This window comes from Rhinatrema bivittatum, chromosome 5 (genome assembly GCF_901001135.1).
Source record: "Rhinatrema bivittatum chromosome 5, aRhiBiv1.1, whole genome shotgun sequence".
Taxonomy (NCBI): Eukaryota; Metazoa; Chordata; class Amphibia; order Gymnophiona; family Rhinatrematidae; genus Rhinatrema; species Rhinatrema bivittatum.
Window position 1 is genome coordinate 242639831 of NC_042619.1, and position 18823 is coordinate 242658653.

At 42.7% G+C, this 18823-nt stretch overlaps 1 protein-coding gene and 1 long non-coding RNA gene across 3 annotated transcripts in view; one reads left to right on the plus strand and one right to left on the minus strand.

Annotated features, from left to right (window-relative positions):
- ASB11 (ankyrin repeat and SOCS box containing 11) overlaps positions 1-18823 on the plus strand; it is a 50622-nt gene that overhangs the window by 12062 nt on the left and 19737 nt on the right. For both annotated transcript variants that reach the window (XM_029603626.1, XM_029603625.1), the window contains exon 2: positions 18471-18550. In XM_029603626.1, the coding sequence (XP_029459486.1) occupies positions 18471-18550 (80 nt within the window). The remainder of the gene's footprint in view (positions 1-18470; positions 18551-18823) is intronic.
- LOC115092603 overlaps positions 1-18823 on the minus strand; it is a 110433-nt gene that overhangs the window by 6475 nt on the left and 85135 nt on the right. The window lies entirely within an intron of this gene.

The window sequence follows — 18823 nt, forward strand, 5'->3', positions numbered from 1 at the left end:
CCAGGATACCGACTCTGCTTGACTGTCGCCTACCTCGACACTCTGCCAGGATACCGACTCTGCTTGTCTGTCGCATACCTTGACCCTCTGCCAGGATACCGACTCTGCTTGTCTGTCACCTACCTTGAACCTCTGCCAGGGTACCGACTCTGCTTGACTGTCGCCTACCTTGACCCTCTGCCAGGATCCCGACAAGGTAGGCAACAGACAAGCGTCTGTCGCCTACCTTGTCACTCTGCCTGGATAACAACCTTTTTTGACCGTTGCCAGCCCTGACTCTGGGACTGCAAATCTAACTGGGGGTATTCTCCTAAGTCCTTCTGGCCTCAGAATCCAAAGGCTTAATTCAAGGGAAAAGAGATTGAAATAGCAAAGCCTCCTTCACTGTCCCAGCCAGTGGCGTGTCTGCCTGCTGCAGGCATGGACCCAGCACATGCCTCATGATCTGGGTAGTAACAACTCCACTGCAGCCCAAGGACTCACACTCCATTACATTCCCAATGCATTAGCTTACCATTAGCTTATTGCATTGGGAGTTAAAGAAAAATTAGCTTGTGCATTAAGAAACTGTGTGCTGAGTTTTGGTGCACAGTTTTAATGTTGAGCTTTCTATCTCTGCCCCAGTGAGAAAGCCACTACATCTAGAAAAACAGCAAACAAACTTTATCTCACATATCCACATTTATTCACCATAAGTACTGAAAAATCAATTTCTTTTTAATGGCAGTAAGTTTGCGGTGAATTTTTTCACAGAAAGACTGGTGGATATAAGGCCAACTCTAGGCTAAACAGCTCCCAGTGCGAAAGCTGAAATTGGCACCCCTTTACCCACCCTCTGCCCATCAGTTGTACCCTCCCTTTCCCCATTGCCCACAGGATTCAAATTTTAACTATTCCTTCATAAGAACATAAGAAATGCTATGCTGGATTAGACCAAGGACCGTCAAGCCCAGCATCCTGTCTCCAACAATGGTCGGTCTGGGTTGCAAATACTCAGCATTTCCCATAAGGTAGATGTAATTTCCTGTTACTTACTCCTGGGGTTCTTGGAACTGCTTGTACAGCAGGATCAATAACGAATGAGTATAAACTGATAGTCTTATTAACGTGCGATTTGTATGTAACAAAGATGCCTATACTTGTTAGTCGTCTACTGATGATCTTTCCATCACAGAATCTTGGCTGTTGGATACAGTCACAGTCATTTTGAACCAACTGTATACTTCATGTCACAGGCTAGATTTTCAATTTAGAAAAGCTGGTAGAAGAGATGGGATATTGATTATTTTTAGAAGTTTGTTAGTTTTGTCGTGGACTGATGTGATGCCTCAAGGAACTGAAATTAACAGCAACGACTTATGGTTTGTTTGATTTGCTAGAGTCGAGATTTTTTTCTATATTAAATTTTGATCCTCAGAAATTACTTATGAGTGATTCTAACTTACAAATTGACTGGTTAGATGCTCTCACCTGTGAAAGTTTGTACCTGCAATGTCTTTCTTGGGCTTCCAGAAAATAATAAATGGCCCTACTCATGTGGCTAAACATAAGCCTAGATTTGTTTTTTGTTAATGATATTTTTATGTTGAATGAATAAGTGTTGAATGTATTGGTGACTAAGGTGCCAGGATCAGACAATTTTTTAAATTCAGTTTTATTTACAGTATATAAAATTTTGAGATTAGAACTCATGTTTAGCCTAAAAAAAAAGAGAACCTATTGATTTATCTGCATTTTTTGGATAATTGGAGGCACATAGCTGAGAATATTGGATTTCCTATACTGTCAAAATTGCTTAATTCCTGGGATATATCCTTTACTCAAGCTCTTGATGCAGTCACCCTAGTGAAAACATTTAAGAATTTTAGGAGAAAGAAAGAGGGCTCCCTGGTTTTCTTCTGACAATTCTTGAGGATAAGAAAAGTTTAAGGTGTGCAGAGCATAAATGGCAAAAAAATGAGTTCACACAGACCAAGAAAGTTACCCTTGATGCTGTGGTGAGGTTGATGCAGCCTATGGGACGAGCCCTGTAGGCCCTCACCAACAGCCTGAACGCCCTTCCGGAGGAAGTGGTGAAGACCAAAACTGTGAAGGATTTCAAAGGGGCGTGGGATAAACACTGTGGATCCATAAAGCCTGGAGGATGGGAATGAAGAGAAGAGGTATTGGGGTGGTGTGCGGGAATGATGGCTACTAGTGGTGCATCCACAAAAAAGCAGCCTGTTTTGCTTGTTATGGCGGTTACTACCCCAAACCAAATAAGCCTGATACTTCACTTTCAATGCATATCCAGCATAGCTCTCTGCTTCAACCGCAGGGAGAATGAAGAAAATATGATTTATATTCAGTCAACAACCAACAAGGAATGAATTACATAGTCTGGGTAAACAAATAAGCATGGATGTAGCTTGCTTGTTACGGCAGTTACTACCCCGAATCAATTAAGCCTGATACTTCACTTGGAATACATATCCAGCACAGCTCACTGCTTCAACGGCAGGGGGAATGAAGTAAAGAGGATTTATATTCAAAAAACCAACAAGGACTGAATTGCACAGGCAGGGTAAACAAGCGTGGGAGTAGCTTGCTTATTACGGCGGTTACTACCCCAAACCAATTAGCTAGATACTTCACTTAGATGCAGCTCCAGCACTGCTATCTGCATCGATGGTGGGGGTGGAAAGGAATTTATTTATTTATTTATTTATTTATTTATTTTTAGGTTTTTATATACCGGAAGTTCCTGTATACAATACATATCACTCCGGTTCACAATTAACAGAGAAAACTATCGCCGGGAAGGCGGTTTACATGGAACATAAATGGAACATGGAATTGGAAAATTGGAAATGGAACATGGAATTGGAAACAAAAAGTTACAAATAAGGGCCCTGACCTCAGTGGTCAGAGTAACAGATAAGTATGAAAACAAATAGGTGTGAAAGCTTGCTGGGCAGACTGGATGGGCCGTTTGGTCTTCTTTTGCCGTCACTTCTATGTTTCTATGTTTCTATTAATATCCTTATTCAATAAACGTTTGTTGCACCCGTCGGTCTCAGACGGCTTCGACCCTTGTGCATCACCTTTTTCTCAGCTCTCCCCGCTAGCCTTGGGAAGATGGCTACTGCTGCGTCTGCAAGCTGCTCTCTCTGGTGTGCCCGGAACGGCTATGGCTTTGCCTCCCGCTATGTTTCTCCCAGGGGCCTCCGAGGGTGTGCGCACGTTACCCATGTCTTTATTCCAGCTATGGCGCGAACCTCGGGGGCGTCCCCTTCAAGTAATGTCACGCCAACCGGGTATTTAGCCTGTACTTGTTTGCTAGCTCATTGAGTTAGCAAGGATTGGTCTCGGTCGGTCTAAGCTACTCTGCCGCTTCCGTGCTGCCGCTGGAAGCTCTCTCTCTGCCCTTCGGGGTATTGTCTAACCTGGGTACCCGCTCCTTGGGGGCCCTCTGCTTTATTTCAGGTGCCTTACTGGGATCAGGTACTCGCTCCTCGAGGGCCTGTTCTCCCTGCCTCGGTGCCTGTACCATCTACTTCAGCCTGGTGGAATCGCCTATCTACAGATACCATCTAGTGAGTAATCTAACTCTCAGTCTGTCTCATCTACAGCATTGCCTTGCCTGGGAAACCTACACCTGGATCTCCCTATACCAACGTGGTGAGATGGGTTCCCTCTGCCGAGGGTCCCGGGACTGCTACCGCTGGATCACCTCACTATTGCCACATCTGGTGGTACACATCAAGCTGTACAATAAAAGAGCTAAATTCTATGTTTGTGCGTCCTGAGCCTAGCCCAGTACTGTGGCTCCCCATGGGGCTTCTCCCCGTGGGCGTGGTCATCTGCCACAGTACCCAAGAATCCACCCAAACACCACTAAACCATAACAACGTTAATGTGACTCCAACATTGCACTATGCTTCAAAGGCAAAAGGAAATCTGGAAAAGGGGATTTGCATTCAGGCAACAATCAACAAGGTAGCACAGTCTGGGTAAACAAATAAGCGTGTGAGTAGCTGCTTGTTGCGGCGGTTACTACCCCAAACCAATTAAGCCTGATACTTCATTTGGAAAGCATAGCCAGCGCAGGTCTCTGCTTCAACAGCAGGGGGAATGAAGAAAAGAGGATTTATATTCAGACAACTACCAACAAGGACTGAATTGTACAGTCTGGGTAAACAAATAAGCATGGGAATAGCTTGTTTATTGCGACGGTTACTACCTCTAACAAATTAAGCCTGATACTTCACTTTGAATGCATATCCAGTGCAGCTCACTGCTTCAACAGCAGGGGGGAATGAAGAAACAGGATTTACATCCAGACAACATCTAACAAGACATAGATCTAAGCAGTATGAGTATACAAACATCAGGGTAACTTGCTCAATACGATGGTTACTACCCTCAAACATTAAGCCTTATACTTCACTTTGATGCAGCTCCAACACTGCTCTCTGCATCAATGGCGAAGGTGGAAGGAAATAAGAATAAAAAAAGTTACCAATAAGGGCCCTGAACTCAGCGGTCGGAGTAACAGATAAATATGAGAAAATAAGTGTGAAAGCTTGCTGGGCAGACTGGATGGGCCTATTGGCCTTCTACTGCCCTCATTTCTATGTTTCTATGTTTCATTTCTATGTTTCTATGAGACCTATTTTTGGTTAGAACTGAAAAACCTGATTTCCTCATTGGGGCGCTTTTATATCAGGTTTGGTTTTTTTTTTTTTTGCTTTAACCAAAAATCTCAATTTCCAGTTAGTTAATCGCTGATTCTGTCATCGTCGGATTATTGTAACTCCCTCCTTCTTGGCCTACCAAAAGCCTTACAACTAATCCAAAATTCGGCCAACCGTTTGATCACAGGATGTTCACTATAGTCTCATATCACGCCAGTATTAGATTTACATTGGCTCCCTATCTCCTGGCGGATTTAGTTCAAGATTTTATTTTTGGTTTTTAAGTCCTTCCATGGAATAGCACCTGCTTGTTTTTCCTCTGATCTAGTCACCCATTGGCCCTACACTACTCATTTAGGACTTATTTGAAGGTGCCTTCTTTTAAGGAGATTCAGTTAAAAGAATTTAGAGGGTGAATTTTTTAAATGGCAGGCCCTGTTCTCTGGAATGAACTCCTGACTTCCTATAGTCAGAAGTTGAATTCCTACATTTCAGGAAACTTCTGAAAGCTCCTTTTTTTTCTCTTGCTTACAACATTGAGCCTTGAGTCAAATATAGTAAATGGGGGAGGCTGGAAATAATGGGAATAATAAGAACAGCTATATTTTTTGATAATTTTATTATTTCTAATGAAGTGGATGTTTTATCTTTTTACTGTTAATTTTATAGGTGTCGTTAGCTATGTATGTCATTTTTATGTTTGTACTTCTGTAATTTTTAGATCGGCGGAATACAAATTTTATAAAAAAATAAATAAATCAGAAACCCTAAATATGATCTTTGAATTCTTAGCTGAATCAATATAAAAAGCCCAATTTTTTTTTTTTTTTTGGGGGGGGGAGGGTCTCACAGACTGGAGCCACAGGCTCAGCTCAAAACGTCTCTGTAAAATAGAGAATTCTCACCCACAATGTTCATAACGATGAGGGTAAAGGTTACATTCTGAATTAGGAAAAGGAAAACAGGCAGAGTCCTCAACTGCCACCCACCCCCCCTCCAATATTGTACAATTTTCAAGACCCACCAGAAGGAAGGTTACAACTGTGTTGGAAGCTACAAAGATTAATCAGTGAAACCAGAGGGTGGCAGTATAACACAAAATATAAGTGATGTGTAACTGAACAGTGGAAGAAAGGAGATAAAAACAGTTCTGGAATTCAAGAAAGCCTTGAATAACCACAGAGGATCCCCTAGTTGTGAAGAACTGAGGGGAAAGCCAGAGATCAGCTGGAGTCTGTGGTTTTGTAAGAGGATGCAAATGGGACAGACTGAATGGGTATTCTTTTTTGTTTTATTTATATATGTATATATATATATATATATATATATATATATAGTTTAATTGTTATTGAAGTTTAATTAGGCAGAGCTCCAGAGTTTCAATGCATGGATGAGATGATGGTGCAGGGAAGAGGGATTCAGCTTTGTAAGGAACTGGGGAAACTTTTGGTGAAAGGGGAGACTTTTCCGAAAGGATGAGCTTCACCTTAACCAGAGTGGAACCAAGCTGCTGGTACTAACTTTCAAAAAGGAGATAGAGCAGCTTTTAAACTAGAACAAGGGGGAAAGCCGACAGTCACTCAGCAGTGCATGGTTCGGAGAAATGTATCCTTGAAGGAAATTAATGAAACAGGAGAGTTAGGGCATCCCAACAGAGAGGTTCCATTAAAAGCAAACATAGTCCATATGCCTATATGTAAAAAATCAACTGAGCTAAAGATTTCCGAATTATCCCAAACAACTGAAAAGCAGGTTGTTAAAACAAACAGAAAACACACTTTGAAATGTCTGTATGCCAATGCTAGAAGTCTAAGAAGTAAGATGGGAGAGTTAGAGTATATAGCAGCAAATGATGAGATTGACATAATTGGCATCACAGAGACTTGGTGGAAGGAGGATAACCAATGGGACAGTGCTATATCAGGGTACAAATTATATTGCAATGATAGGGAGGATCAACTTGGTGGGGATATGGCACTTTATGTCCGGGAGGGTATAGAGTCCAACAGGATAAAGATCATACAGGAGATTAAATGCTCATTAGAATCTATATGGGTAGAATTCCCATGTATGTTGGGTAAGAGTATACTGATAGGAGTGTACTACCGTCCACCTGGACAAAATGGTCAGACAGATGATGAAATGCTAAGAGAAATCAGGGAAGCAAACCAATTTGGCAGTGCAATAATAATGGGAGATTTTAATTACCCCAATATTGACTGGGTAAATGTAACATCAGGACTTGCTAGAGACATAAAATTCCTGGATGTAATAAATGACTGCTTCATGGAGCAATTGGTTCAGGATCCAACAAGAGAGTGAACTATTTTAGATTTAATTCTTAGTGGAACGCAGGATTTGGTGACAGAGGTAACGGTGGTGGGGCCACTTGGTAACAGTGATCATAAGATGATCAAATTTAAACTAATAACTGGAAGGGGGACAATAAGTAACTCTGCAGCTCTAACACTAAACTTTCAAAAGAGAAACTTTGATAACATGAGGGAAATAGTTAGAAAAAAACTAAAAGGTGCAGCTGCAAAGGTTAAACGTGTTCAACAGGCTTGGACATTGTTTAAAAATACAATCCTAGAGGCGCAGTCCATATGTATTCCACGCATAAAGAAAGGTGGAAGGAAGCAAAACGATTACCATCATGGTTAAAAGGTGAGGTGAAAGAGGCTATTTTAGCCAAAAATACATCCTTCAAAATTTGGAAGAAGGATCCATCTGAAGAAAATAGGATAAAACATAAGCATTGTCAAGTTAAGTGTAAAACATTGATAAGACAGGCGAAGAGAGAATTTGAAATGAAGTTGGCCATAGAAGCAAAAACTCATAATAAAACTTTTTTAAATATATCCAAAGCAAGAAACCTATGAGGGAGTCGGTTGGACCATTAGATGCCCGAGGGGTTAAAGGGGCTCTTAGGGAAGATAAGACCATTGCAGAAAGACTAAATGAATTATTTGCTTCCGTGTTTACTAATGAGGATGTTGGGGAGATACCAGTTCTGGAGATGGTTTTCAGGGGTGATGAGTCAGACGAACTGAACAAAATCACTGTGAACCTGGAAGATGTAGTAGGCCAGATTGACAAACTAAAGAGTAGCAAATCACCTGGACCGGATGGTATGCATCCTAGGGTACTGAAGGAACTAAAAAATGAAATTTCTGATCTATTAGTTAAAATTTGTAACCTATCATTAAAATCATCCATTGTACCTGAAGACTGGAGGGTGGCCATGTAACCCCAATATTTAAAAAAGGCTCTAGGGGCGATCCAGGTAACTATAGACCAGTGAGCCTGACTTCAGTGCGGGGAAAAATAGTGGAAACAATTCTCAAGATCAAAATCGTAGAGCATATAGAAAGACATGATTTAATGGAACACAGTCAACAAGGATTTACCCAAGGGAAGTCTTGCCTAACAAATCTGCTTCATTTTTTTGAAGGGGTTAATAAACATGTGGATAAAGGTGAACCGGTAGATGCAGTGTATTTGGATTTTCAGAAGGCGTTTGACAAAGTCCCTCATGAGAGGCTTCTACGAAAACTAAAAAGTCATGGGATAGGAGGCGATGTCCTTTCGTGGATTACAAACTGGTTAAAAGATAAGAAACAGAGTAGGATTAAATGGTCAATTTTCTCAGTGGAAAAGGGTAAACAGTGGAGTGCCTCAGGGATCTGTACTTGGATCGGTGCTTTTCAATATATATATAAATGATCTGGAAAGGAATACGACGAGTGAGGTTATCAAATTTGCAGATGATACAAAATTATTCAGAGTTAAATGAATGTGAGTTAAATCACAAGCAGACTGTGATACATTACAGGAGGACCTTGCAAGACTGGAAGATTGGGCATCCAAATCGCAGATGAAATTTAATGTGGACAAGTGCAAGGGAAAAATAACCCTTACTGTAGTTACACGATGTTAGGTTCCATATTAGGAGCTACCACCCAGGAAAAAGATCTAGGCATCATAGTGGATAATACTTTAAAATCATCGGCTCAGTGTGCTGCAGCAGTCAAAAAAGCAAAGCGAATGTTAGGAATTATTAGGAAGGGAATGGTTAATAGAACGGAAAATGTCATAATGCCTCTATATCGCTCCATGGTGAGACCGCACCTTGAATACTGTGTACAATTCTGGTCGCCGCATCTCAAAAAAGATATAATTGCGATGGAGAAGGTACAGAGAAGGACAACCAAAATGATAAAGGGGATGGAACAGCTCCCCTATGAGGAAAGGCTGAAGAAGTTAGGGCTGTTCAGCTTGGAGAAGAGACGGCTGAGGGGGGATATGATAGAGGTCTTTAAGATCATGAGAGGTCTTGAACGAGTAGATGTGACTCTGTTATTTACACTTTCGAATAATAGAAGGACTAGGGGGCATTCCATGAAGTTAGCAAGTAGCACATTTAAGACTAATCGGAGAAAATTCTTTTTCACTCAACACACAATAAAGCTCTGGAATTTGTTGCCAGAGGATGTGGTTAGTGCAGTTAGTGTAGCTGGGTTCAAAAAAGGTTTGGATAAGCTCTTGGAGGAGAAGTCCATTAACGGCTATTAATCAAATTTATTTAGGGAATAGCCACTGCTATTAATTGCATCAGTAGCATGGGATCTTCTTAGTGTTTGGGTAATTGCCAGGTTCTTGTGGCCTGGTTTGGCCTCTGTTCGAAACAGGATGCTGGGCTTGATGGACCCTTGGTCTGACCCAGTATGGCATGTTCTTATGTAGACCTGGTGGATCAGAATGTTTCTATAGCTTTTATTCAAGAAACACATTTAAAAAAGTGATATGAGTACCTTATAGGGTTCCACTGCCTACTCACATAGATTCTTTGTGGCAGCTTCAAAGGGTCATAAATATACCAGGGTGGGTATTTTATTTTCCTCTCAGGTTGTATGTCACTTTAGGAAATATTATGCAGACCCCTTTGGTCTATTTCTCATTATACAAATATAAATAGGGGGTACAAATATAACCCTTTGGTAAATGTATATACACCCAATTCTGAACAGGGCCCTTTTTTTCAACAGTTGGCCGACGTTTTGGATAGGTGGATGGAGGGCAAATTGATTATTGGAGGTGACTTTAACCTAACAATGCTTCCCCTATTAGATAACTCCTCTGGTGGGGGTCAAATTCCCAGGGTTCACAGGAGTAGGCTCAAACAGTTAATGCATAAATAGGGAATGGTGAACATTTGGAGGCACTGTTATCCTAAACTGAGGAATTACACCTTATTCTCTAAAGCCCATAATGTATGGGTGGATAGGTCAGTTTCCAACCAGGTTGTGGACTTGGATATTGGGATCATAATGTGGTCTGATCATGCCCTGGTCTGGATGGTTCTTGTATTTTCTACTTTAGATGGAGGGTGTCGGTTCTGCAGGCTTAATGATTCTTTACTTCAGGATGAACTGTTTTGCTGTAATTTGCAAGATACGATTATAGAATATCTTTCAATTAACAATGTATAGGGTATGTCTCCTATAGTTGTGTGGGAGTGCTTGAAGGCTGTTCTGAGAGGTTGTTCGATGTCACATGCATTCTTCAAGAACAAAGAGAAAATTAAATTGAGGTCCACATTGTTAGCCAATCTCATAAACATACCCTCCTGTCCTCCACCTATTTTCAAATTCAATCCCACATAGAGGAACTATGTGCTTTAGATGCAGACCGTATTGCGTACCAACTTAATTTAGTTAATCAGACTTATTTAGAATGGGGCAATAAGCCTGGGAGACTATTGCCTCACAAGCTAAAATCAAAGGACTGACAGAATCAAATTACTAAAATAAAGGACTTGAGGGGTCATTTATTGATTTTTTCAGTGGATATTAGGAGACAATTTTCTCAATTTTATAGTGACCTGTATAGTAGGGATGACACCATTGAGGAAGCTGACATTGATGCATATCTGCATGACATTGTCTTGCCTAGGTTAACAGTGGAGCAGCAGCTAATATTGAATAGTGAAATTCAGTCTGTAGAAGTTTTGCAGGTAATTAAAGATTTAAAGGTCAATAAATTCCCAGGCCTTGATGGCTTCTCTCCAAAATTTTATAAAACCTTTCCCCCTTATGTTGTAGGCCCTTTGACAAAGATGTTTAATGCTTTACAGGATGGGACCTCCCTTTTGGAGGGCACTAACTTAGCTGGGATAACTGTCCTAGCAAAGCTGGGGAGAGACCCTTCGCTTTGCGGTTTGCATAGACCAATCTCCCTCTTGAATGTTGACTTTAAAATATTGGCCAAAGTTCTTACCAACAGGACGAATACATTTATTGTGGTTTAATCTATTTGGATTAAGCGGGATTTATTCCTCAACGGATGGCTGCAGACAATGTGTGCAGACAATGTGTGTAAGATCATTGATATCATATGGTGCTCCTCCAGAGCTCATTTCTCAACGGTTTTATTGTCTATCAACACTGAAAAAGCATTCAGTATGGTGCATTGGGAGTACTTGATTAAGGTATTGGAAAAAATGCACTTTGGTCAGCATTTCATTGGATGGATTAAGAAACTGTATGAATGTCCGCAAGCCTGTGTTAAAGTAAATGGGGGCTATTGCGAATCTTTTTCTGTTAATAGGGGCACTCATCAGGGGTGTCCCCTATCTCCATTATTGTTTGCCCTGTTCTTAGAGCCCCTTGCGACTTGAATTAGGGGTAATAAAGATATCCAGGGTGTCTCAACTGGGGAGGGGATCTACACGCTCTCTTTATTTGCTGATGATATTATATTCACCCTATCACAGCCTAATGAGTCACTACAAGAGGTTATGTCTGAACTCAACAATTTCAGTAAGGTTTCCGGATTTAAAATCAATTTTGAGAAATCTGAAATTCTGAACATCAAACTCTCTTGCAGATTTGCATAATGCCTTCCCTTTTAAATGGGCTACTAAATACCTTAAATATTTAGGGATCTATCTGGACTGGAATACAGCAGAGTTTTTTGCATATAACTTTTCTCCCCTGGTGGATACCTTATATAAGGACTTACTGCACTTCGAAAGTTTGGGGTTATTGTGGCTTGGGAGACTGGCAGCCATAAAGCTGAATATTTTGCCTTGTTTTCTTTATCTTTTTCAAACCTTGCCATTTTTTCTCTCACCTAAATTGTTAAAGCAATGGCAGAAATGTTTGTTTTCTTTTACTTGGAAACAACGTCCTATTTGGGTATCCAAAGAGGTATATCAACCTAAACTTAGAGGTGGACTGGGGGCGCCAAATTTGGTTTGGTATTATGTCCCAGCTCAGCTGCGGGTGATGATCGACTGGCAAAGGCAGCGGGAACAGAAACAATGGGTGATCATTGAACAGATTTTCGTGGGTAAGATGCTCTTGTCCGTGATGCCTTGGCAGCCTAAGCAGACATGTGGCCTATTCATGATATGTTTTCATGCACTAATACCACCTTACGCCTTTAGCTGCATTAGCGGGAGATGCTCATTGGTCACAGAAATTATTTTTATAGTACCTCTATTTATCATAACCTTGCTTATGCTCCAGGTTTAGAGACTGTACAGTATAGAACTTGGCTAGTTAGCAGCATCTCCTCTCTTGGGCAGGTTTGGGAGAGGGCAATATATTACAATGGGAAGAGTTTAAAAGCAAAATTGATTTAGATGACAAAAATTTCATGCTTTATCAACTACGTCACTTTTTACTATCACCAGCTGTGCGTCAGGATCTTGTTGAGGGGAGAACCCTCTTAGAGGGCTACTGCTGCATGGCTGAACACTTACAGGTGGGATCTCCAAAATATATAATTTACTGAATAAAGAGATAAAGGAAAAACCTTCTCATATAGTGGTTTGGGAAAGGGATGTTAAGTATCTCACCGAGAAGGATTGGGACTTGATTTTCTCATACACAGCTAAGAGTTTTGTCTCGTTGGGTATATTGGAAAACTCTTATAAACTTTTGTTTAGATGGTATTTGACGCCAGAGTGACTTCAACGTATGTACCCCAAAGCTAGCAGTAGTTTCTGGAGGCTATGTGGTGCAACAGGGTCTTTCTACCATTTTGGCACAAAGTTTATACCTTCATGGAAAATATAACAGGGCTACATTTGACACCTTGTGTGAAATCAGCTTTATTAAACATTCCCATCTCAGAGGGTGAAAATGTATTTATTTAAAATCTTTTCTATATCGTTAAGTAGTATACCATCACAATGGTTTACAGTGATGCACATATATACATCTGTGAAAGATGTATAAGTTAATACTCTCTATAGGAAGTGCCGGTAACATAGTTTCATAATAAAGTCTATTTGTAAAAAGTTAAAGATCTTGTACTTTTCTACGCTTCTCAGTTTTAACTGCATATATAACTCTATCGGAATGTATGTTTTGTTTTAATAAAACACCCTAATCACAAATTTCTGGCGGCATGAGGTGAGATTGCTTTGATATGGAAAACACCTAATGTGCCATCTCTTTGTGATATGGTCCGTTGCCTTGATAAAATTTACCTCTTAAGTAAAATCACTGCTTTCTGTAAGAGGGTGATGTCCTGTTTTTATTTATTTATTTATTTATTTAGAAACTTTTATATACCGGTATTAGTGGGGACATCATACCGGTTCACATAATAACTGAAAGCTTGGAAAATACATTTCAACAAGGAGAATGTAACTGGGCGGGGGTAAACCAAAAGGCAGTAGGAAGGATAGAGAAAACAAGAAGGTCATAACCAGAGAAAACAATTTACAAATTTACAATGAATGTCTCCTTATTATAAGGAGAGGGCGGTCACCTGAATGGGGGGGGGGGGGGGACTACGGAGTGGAAGTGGAAGAGCTATTCTGTGTAGGCATGGTTGAACAGGAGAGTTTTTAGTTTCTTTTTGAATTTAATTGCACAAGGTTCAAGGCGCATGTGGACAGGTAGGGAATTCCAGAGAGCCGGACCGGCAATGGAGATGGCACGGTCGCGGGTGGAGGCGAGATGAGCCATTTTTAGGGATTGGACATGTAGGGTGCCTTTGTTGGTAGATCTGGTGGCTCGGGTGGACAGGGGGGCAGTGAAAGGGAGGTCGAGCCAGTTGGAGTTGTGGGTGTGTATGGACTTGTGTATTATGGTCAGAGTTTTGTAGTGTATGCGGCACAGGATGGGGAGCCAATGTAGGTCCTTGAGGATGGGGGTAATATGGTCGTGTTTGCGTGTGTTAGTAATGAGTCTTGCAGTAGCATTTTGCAGTAGTTGAAGGGGTTTTATCGAAGACAATGGGAGCCCTAAAAGGAGGGCATTACAGTAATCTATTTTGGAGGTGAGGGTGGCTTGAATCACTGTGCGGAGGTCATGGGTGTAGAGCAGGGGTCTGAGTTTCTTTAGAACATTGAGCTTGAAGAAGCCAGCTTTGAGGATGGAATTGATGTGAGGTTTCATACTAAGATTGGGATCAAGAAGGACTCCGAGGTCCCTAACGGAAGGTTGTGCTGTGAGGAGGTTAAGTTTAGGGTCGTTAGGCAGGAGGTCAGGGGGATGTGAGGAGATGTGGAGGAGTTCTGTTTTGTTCGCGTTAAGTGCAAGCTGGAGGTTGGTGAGAAGGGCGTTGATAGCTGCAAGGCACTTTTCCCAGTGCTCCAGGGCGTCGGATATAGAGTTGTGAATGGGAATGATGATCTGTACATCATCAGCATAGAGGTAGAATTTGAGTTTAAGGTCGGAGAGGAGGTGGCAGAGAGGGGTGAGGTAAATATTGAAGAGGGTGGATGAAAGTGATGAGCCTTGCGGAACTCCTTGTTGTAGGGGTATGAGGCAGATAGGTTGTTTCCGATTTTAACAGAGAACTTTCTGTTAGAGAGATAGGATTTGAACCAGGCTAGAGCTATTCCTGAGATGCCGATGCTTTCTAGCCGTGCCAGGAGGTGGTGGTGGCTGATGGTGTCAAAGGCCACTGAGATATCGAGTGGTATGGCCTCCTACGTGGTATGGAAGGCCTCTCATCCTTCAGTGGTGTGTGCAATTTATCTTCCCGCCTGTGTGTCTAGATGTGAAGTATCTGCTCATGTTTGTTCTCTTGCTACTCTCATTTGGACTGTACTATCATAATGTGGGGCTGTTCAAAATCTTTGTGAGCGACATTTTGGACGGGATAGAAGGTAAGGTTTGTCTTTTTGCGGATGATACTAAGATCTGCAACAGAGTGGACACGCTGGAAAGAGTGGAGAGAATGAGATGGGATTTAAGGAAGCTGGAAGAGTGGTCGAAGATATGGCAGCTGAGATTCAATGCCAAGAAGTGCAGAGCCATGCATATCGGGTGTGGAAATCCGAAAGAACTGTATTTGATAGAGGGTGAAGGGCTGTTGTGCACAGAGCAGGAGAAAGACCTTGGGGTGATAGTGTCTAATGATCTGAAATCGGTGAAACAATGTGACAAGGCAATAGCTAAAGCCAGAAGAATGCTGGGCTGCATAGAGGATGAATATCTAGTAAGAGAAAGGAAGTGATGATCCCCTTGTACAGGGCCTTGGTAAGGACTCACCTGGAGTACTGTGTTCAATTCTGAGACAGTATCTCCAAAGGTAGAGAGAGACAGGATGGAGGCGGTCCAGAGAAGGGTGACCAAAAAAGTGGATGGTCTTCATAAAATGACTTATGAGGAGAGATTGAAGAACCTAAATATGTATACCCTGGAGGAGAGGAGGAGCAGGGGTGATATGATACAGACTTTCAGATACTTGAAAGGTTTTAATGATCCATGGTCAACAACAAACCTTTTCCGTTGGAAAAAAATCAGTAGAACTAGGGGTCACAATTTGAAACTCCAGGGAGGAAGACTCAGAACCAATGTCAGAAAGTATTTCTTCACGGAGAAGGTGGTGGATGCCTGGAATGCCCTTCCAGAGGAAGTGGTGAAGACTAAAATTGTGAAGGATTTCAAAGGGGCATGGGATAAACACTGTGGATCCATAAAGGCTAGAGGATGGGAATGAAGAGTAGAGCCATGGGGGTGGCTTGTTGGAATGGTGGCTACTACCTGGTGATTACTATCCTTACTCAATAAGCCTTCACATGGTTAATGCAACTCCAACATTGCTCTCTGCTTCAACTGCATGGAGAAATGTGGAAGAGAGGATTTGCATTCAGACAACAACTAACAAGGACTGAACTACACAGTCTGGGTAAACAAATAAGCATGGGGGTAGCTTGCTTATTGCAGTGGTTACTACCCTTAACCAATTAAGCCTGATACTTCACTTTGAATGCATATACAGTGTTTCTCTCTGCTTCAACAGCAGGGGGAAATGTGGAAAAGAGGATTTACATTCAAACAACATCCAACAAGGCTTTGATCTGTGCAGTCTGGGTAAAAAAGCATCAGTGTAACTTGCTTGATATGTTAGGGAGCGCTAGGAGAGTGGTCCCATTTCCAAGGGGATTGTGTGCCCTTGGGCCATGGCACGACCCCAGAGAACTCCAAGGAGATACCGAGGCAGGCGAGACATGTCCAAGCCTGAGCGGAGACCAGGAAGCCAGGCCCCTGCCGACCTGCACAGCCTCAGTTAGGCCAACCACACAAGGTTGGTCTCTGAGTGGTCCTCTGACTACTCCAAGCCCTTTTGGACCTGTCGCTGGGAACGGCAAAGGCGGCAGGCTGGACAGGAGGCAAGGGCAGATGAAGACTCTGGAACAAGGAGACTCAGATGAGGACTCAAAACGAGGAAGTTCAGGATCAAGGTTCAGGATCGAGGACTAGGTTGAGGCTACGACGCAGCGCGCCCTACACAGCCCACCACAGGGCGGACTCACGGGACTGGTCATGAACCACGCTTAAACGCAAAGCAGACTCCAGGAGAAGAGGTGGACGTTAAAACTGGAGCATGTCGAAGATTCAGTAGAGACCTGCACCAGTGCGAGCCCTACACAGCCTCTCATGGATGGTCACGGACCATGCTGGAGCGGAGCAGGTTCTGGCAGAGTCTTGGTCATGGACGGAGCAGCCACAAGGGAATCCGAGGGCCGGAATGAGCCTCAGGGAACAGAACCCAGACGAGACTTGGCTACAGGGAAAGATGATCCTCCAGAGGCTTGTGCTGTGGATGAGAATGCAGGCCTGTGCCATGAGGTGACGAAGCACGATGGTGGCACGCCAGGAAAGGTGGATGAGGAACCAGGGGTTCAGAACATCAAAGCTGGATGACGAAACATCCAAAACATCAGGACTGGATCATGAAACATCAGGACTGAATCACAAAACATCAGGACTGGATCACGGAACATGAAACATCAAGACATCAGCAGAGACCAGAAACGGAACAATGAGGGAGCCCACGAAGAACAAGGAATGCCAGCAGGAGTGAAGACGAGAAGTCCTAAGGAGGACTAACCTCTTGTGAAGGCAAGGACAGACTGACTGCAGATCTCTTTTATAGGGCTGAAGAAGGAAGACGCCCAGGGAGGAGTCCAGGTGGGACCAGAGCTACTGGCCCTTTAAATCTTCAAGGAAGTCGTGGCCCGGACCATGGACAGCGGCGCATGCTGCTGCTGCATTGCTGGAGGAGCAGAGCTGAAGCAGGTGCTGGGCCGTGGAGCAGGCCCTGATGAAGATGGCGGCATCCTGCCGCTGAAGAGGCATCAAGGGTGGCTCCAGCCGCCAGGCAAGAACTGGGATTGCAGCCCCCAGGCCACGAAGATGAAGAGGGCGTCAGCTCCAGCCGCATAAGGATTGGGTCGGCGGCCTCTAGGCCGCGTGAAATGCAATATTGCGGCTCCAGCTGTGCGACACATTGGAAGCCCTGTGCTGCGGAGGTAAGTGCCTGCTCCCGGGATCAGCTGCGAGCAGGCGTGTAACATGATGAAGGCGGTTACTACCCTTAATCATTAAGCCTTATGCTCACCTTTGATGCAACTCCAACATTACTCTCTGCATCAACTGCAAGGGGTGGCAGGAAATTCGAATCAAACAGTTACCAACAAGGGCCCTGAACTTGGTGGTTGGTGAAACAGATAAGTATGGGAAAATAAGTGTGGGAGCTTGCTGGGCAGACTGGATGGGCCGTTTGATCTTTTTCTGCTGTCATTTCTATGTATCTATATGTCTGACATGTTTAGCCGGTTATTATTTTCTATATTATGATGGGCTGTATTTCCCTGCTTGTACTCCTTCTGTATCACATAATGAGGGTGGGATACAAATAATGTCCTTAATACAATGTGAAAGAGTTGTTGTTGCTGCTGTAAATTTAAAAAAAAATGTTACAAGGTCTGTGGGTAAAAAGAACCCGCAGGCTTTGCACCTGCAACATTTTTGCTTGAAAACAATGCGGGAGGATTTTAAAATCAAATCTACAGGTGTTTTTATTGCTTTACCCCTCCCACTAGATCACTTTTCTTCAGTCAGGCTAAAAGTATTCGCACTGTGGAAGCCCTCACTTGCTTTTCGCCGGACTAAGAAGGGCCAGTTTATCTGAGTAAATTGCTATTTAGCCAGGTAAATGGCTTTGAAACTTGTTCTTCGATGTATACACATGGTTTCTGAACACCTCTTTTCTGCGTGATCAAAACTGTGTGCATTTTGAAGCTCCGTGCGTAAATGCACTTACCCAAGCATGGCTGAACTAGGCAGTCTAAGTTCTGTATGCAGAACCCAAGTCTTTGAACATTTATATATGTTATAGGCCTTCCCACACCTCATTCTTTCCCGTCCCCAAAACTATTTCTGCTATGCTGAATCAGTCAAAATCCTCTTGGCAATCCATTATGTCTGTGTTGTCGGTGCCACAATGAAAGGAACTAATTCCTGATAAATGTCGTTCCAGGTTCCTGGGCAGACCGCTCCCCTCTCCATGAAGCTGCATACCAAGGACGCCTTCTTACACTCAAAACTTTAATCGCCCAGGTAAGCAAATAAACAATAAATGAAAAAAAAAGATGATATTCGCCAGAATGAGGTAAGGGCAGCCCATTTATTCTTTCAGGAAATACAGCTCTTCCTCCTCCTCCCACAACCTGCAGTAGCTGTAAATGGAAATCATGCAAGTAAAGGAGAACAGTGCAGGAGAGAGATAGAGAGAGAGAGAGCACACGTTCTGCACTACTGGTGATACAGAATAAACTTCAAGTTCAAAAGGAAAAAAATAGAAAAGACATTCATATTTCCCCTGAGGAAGTG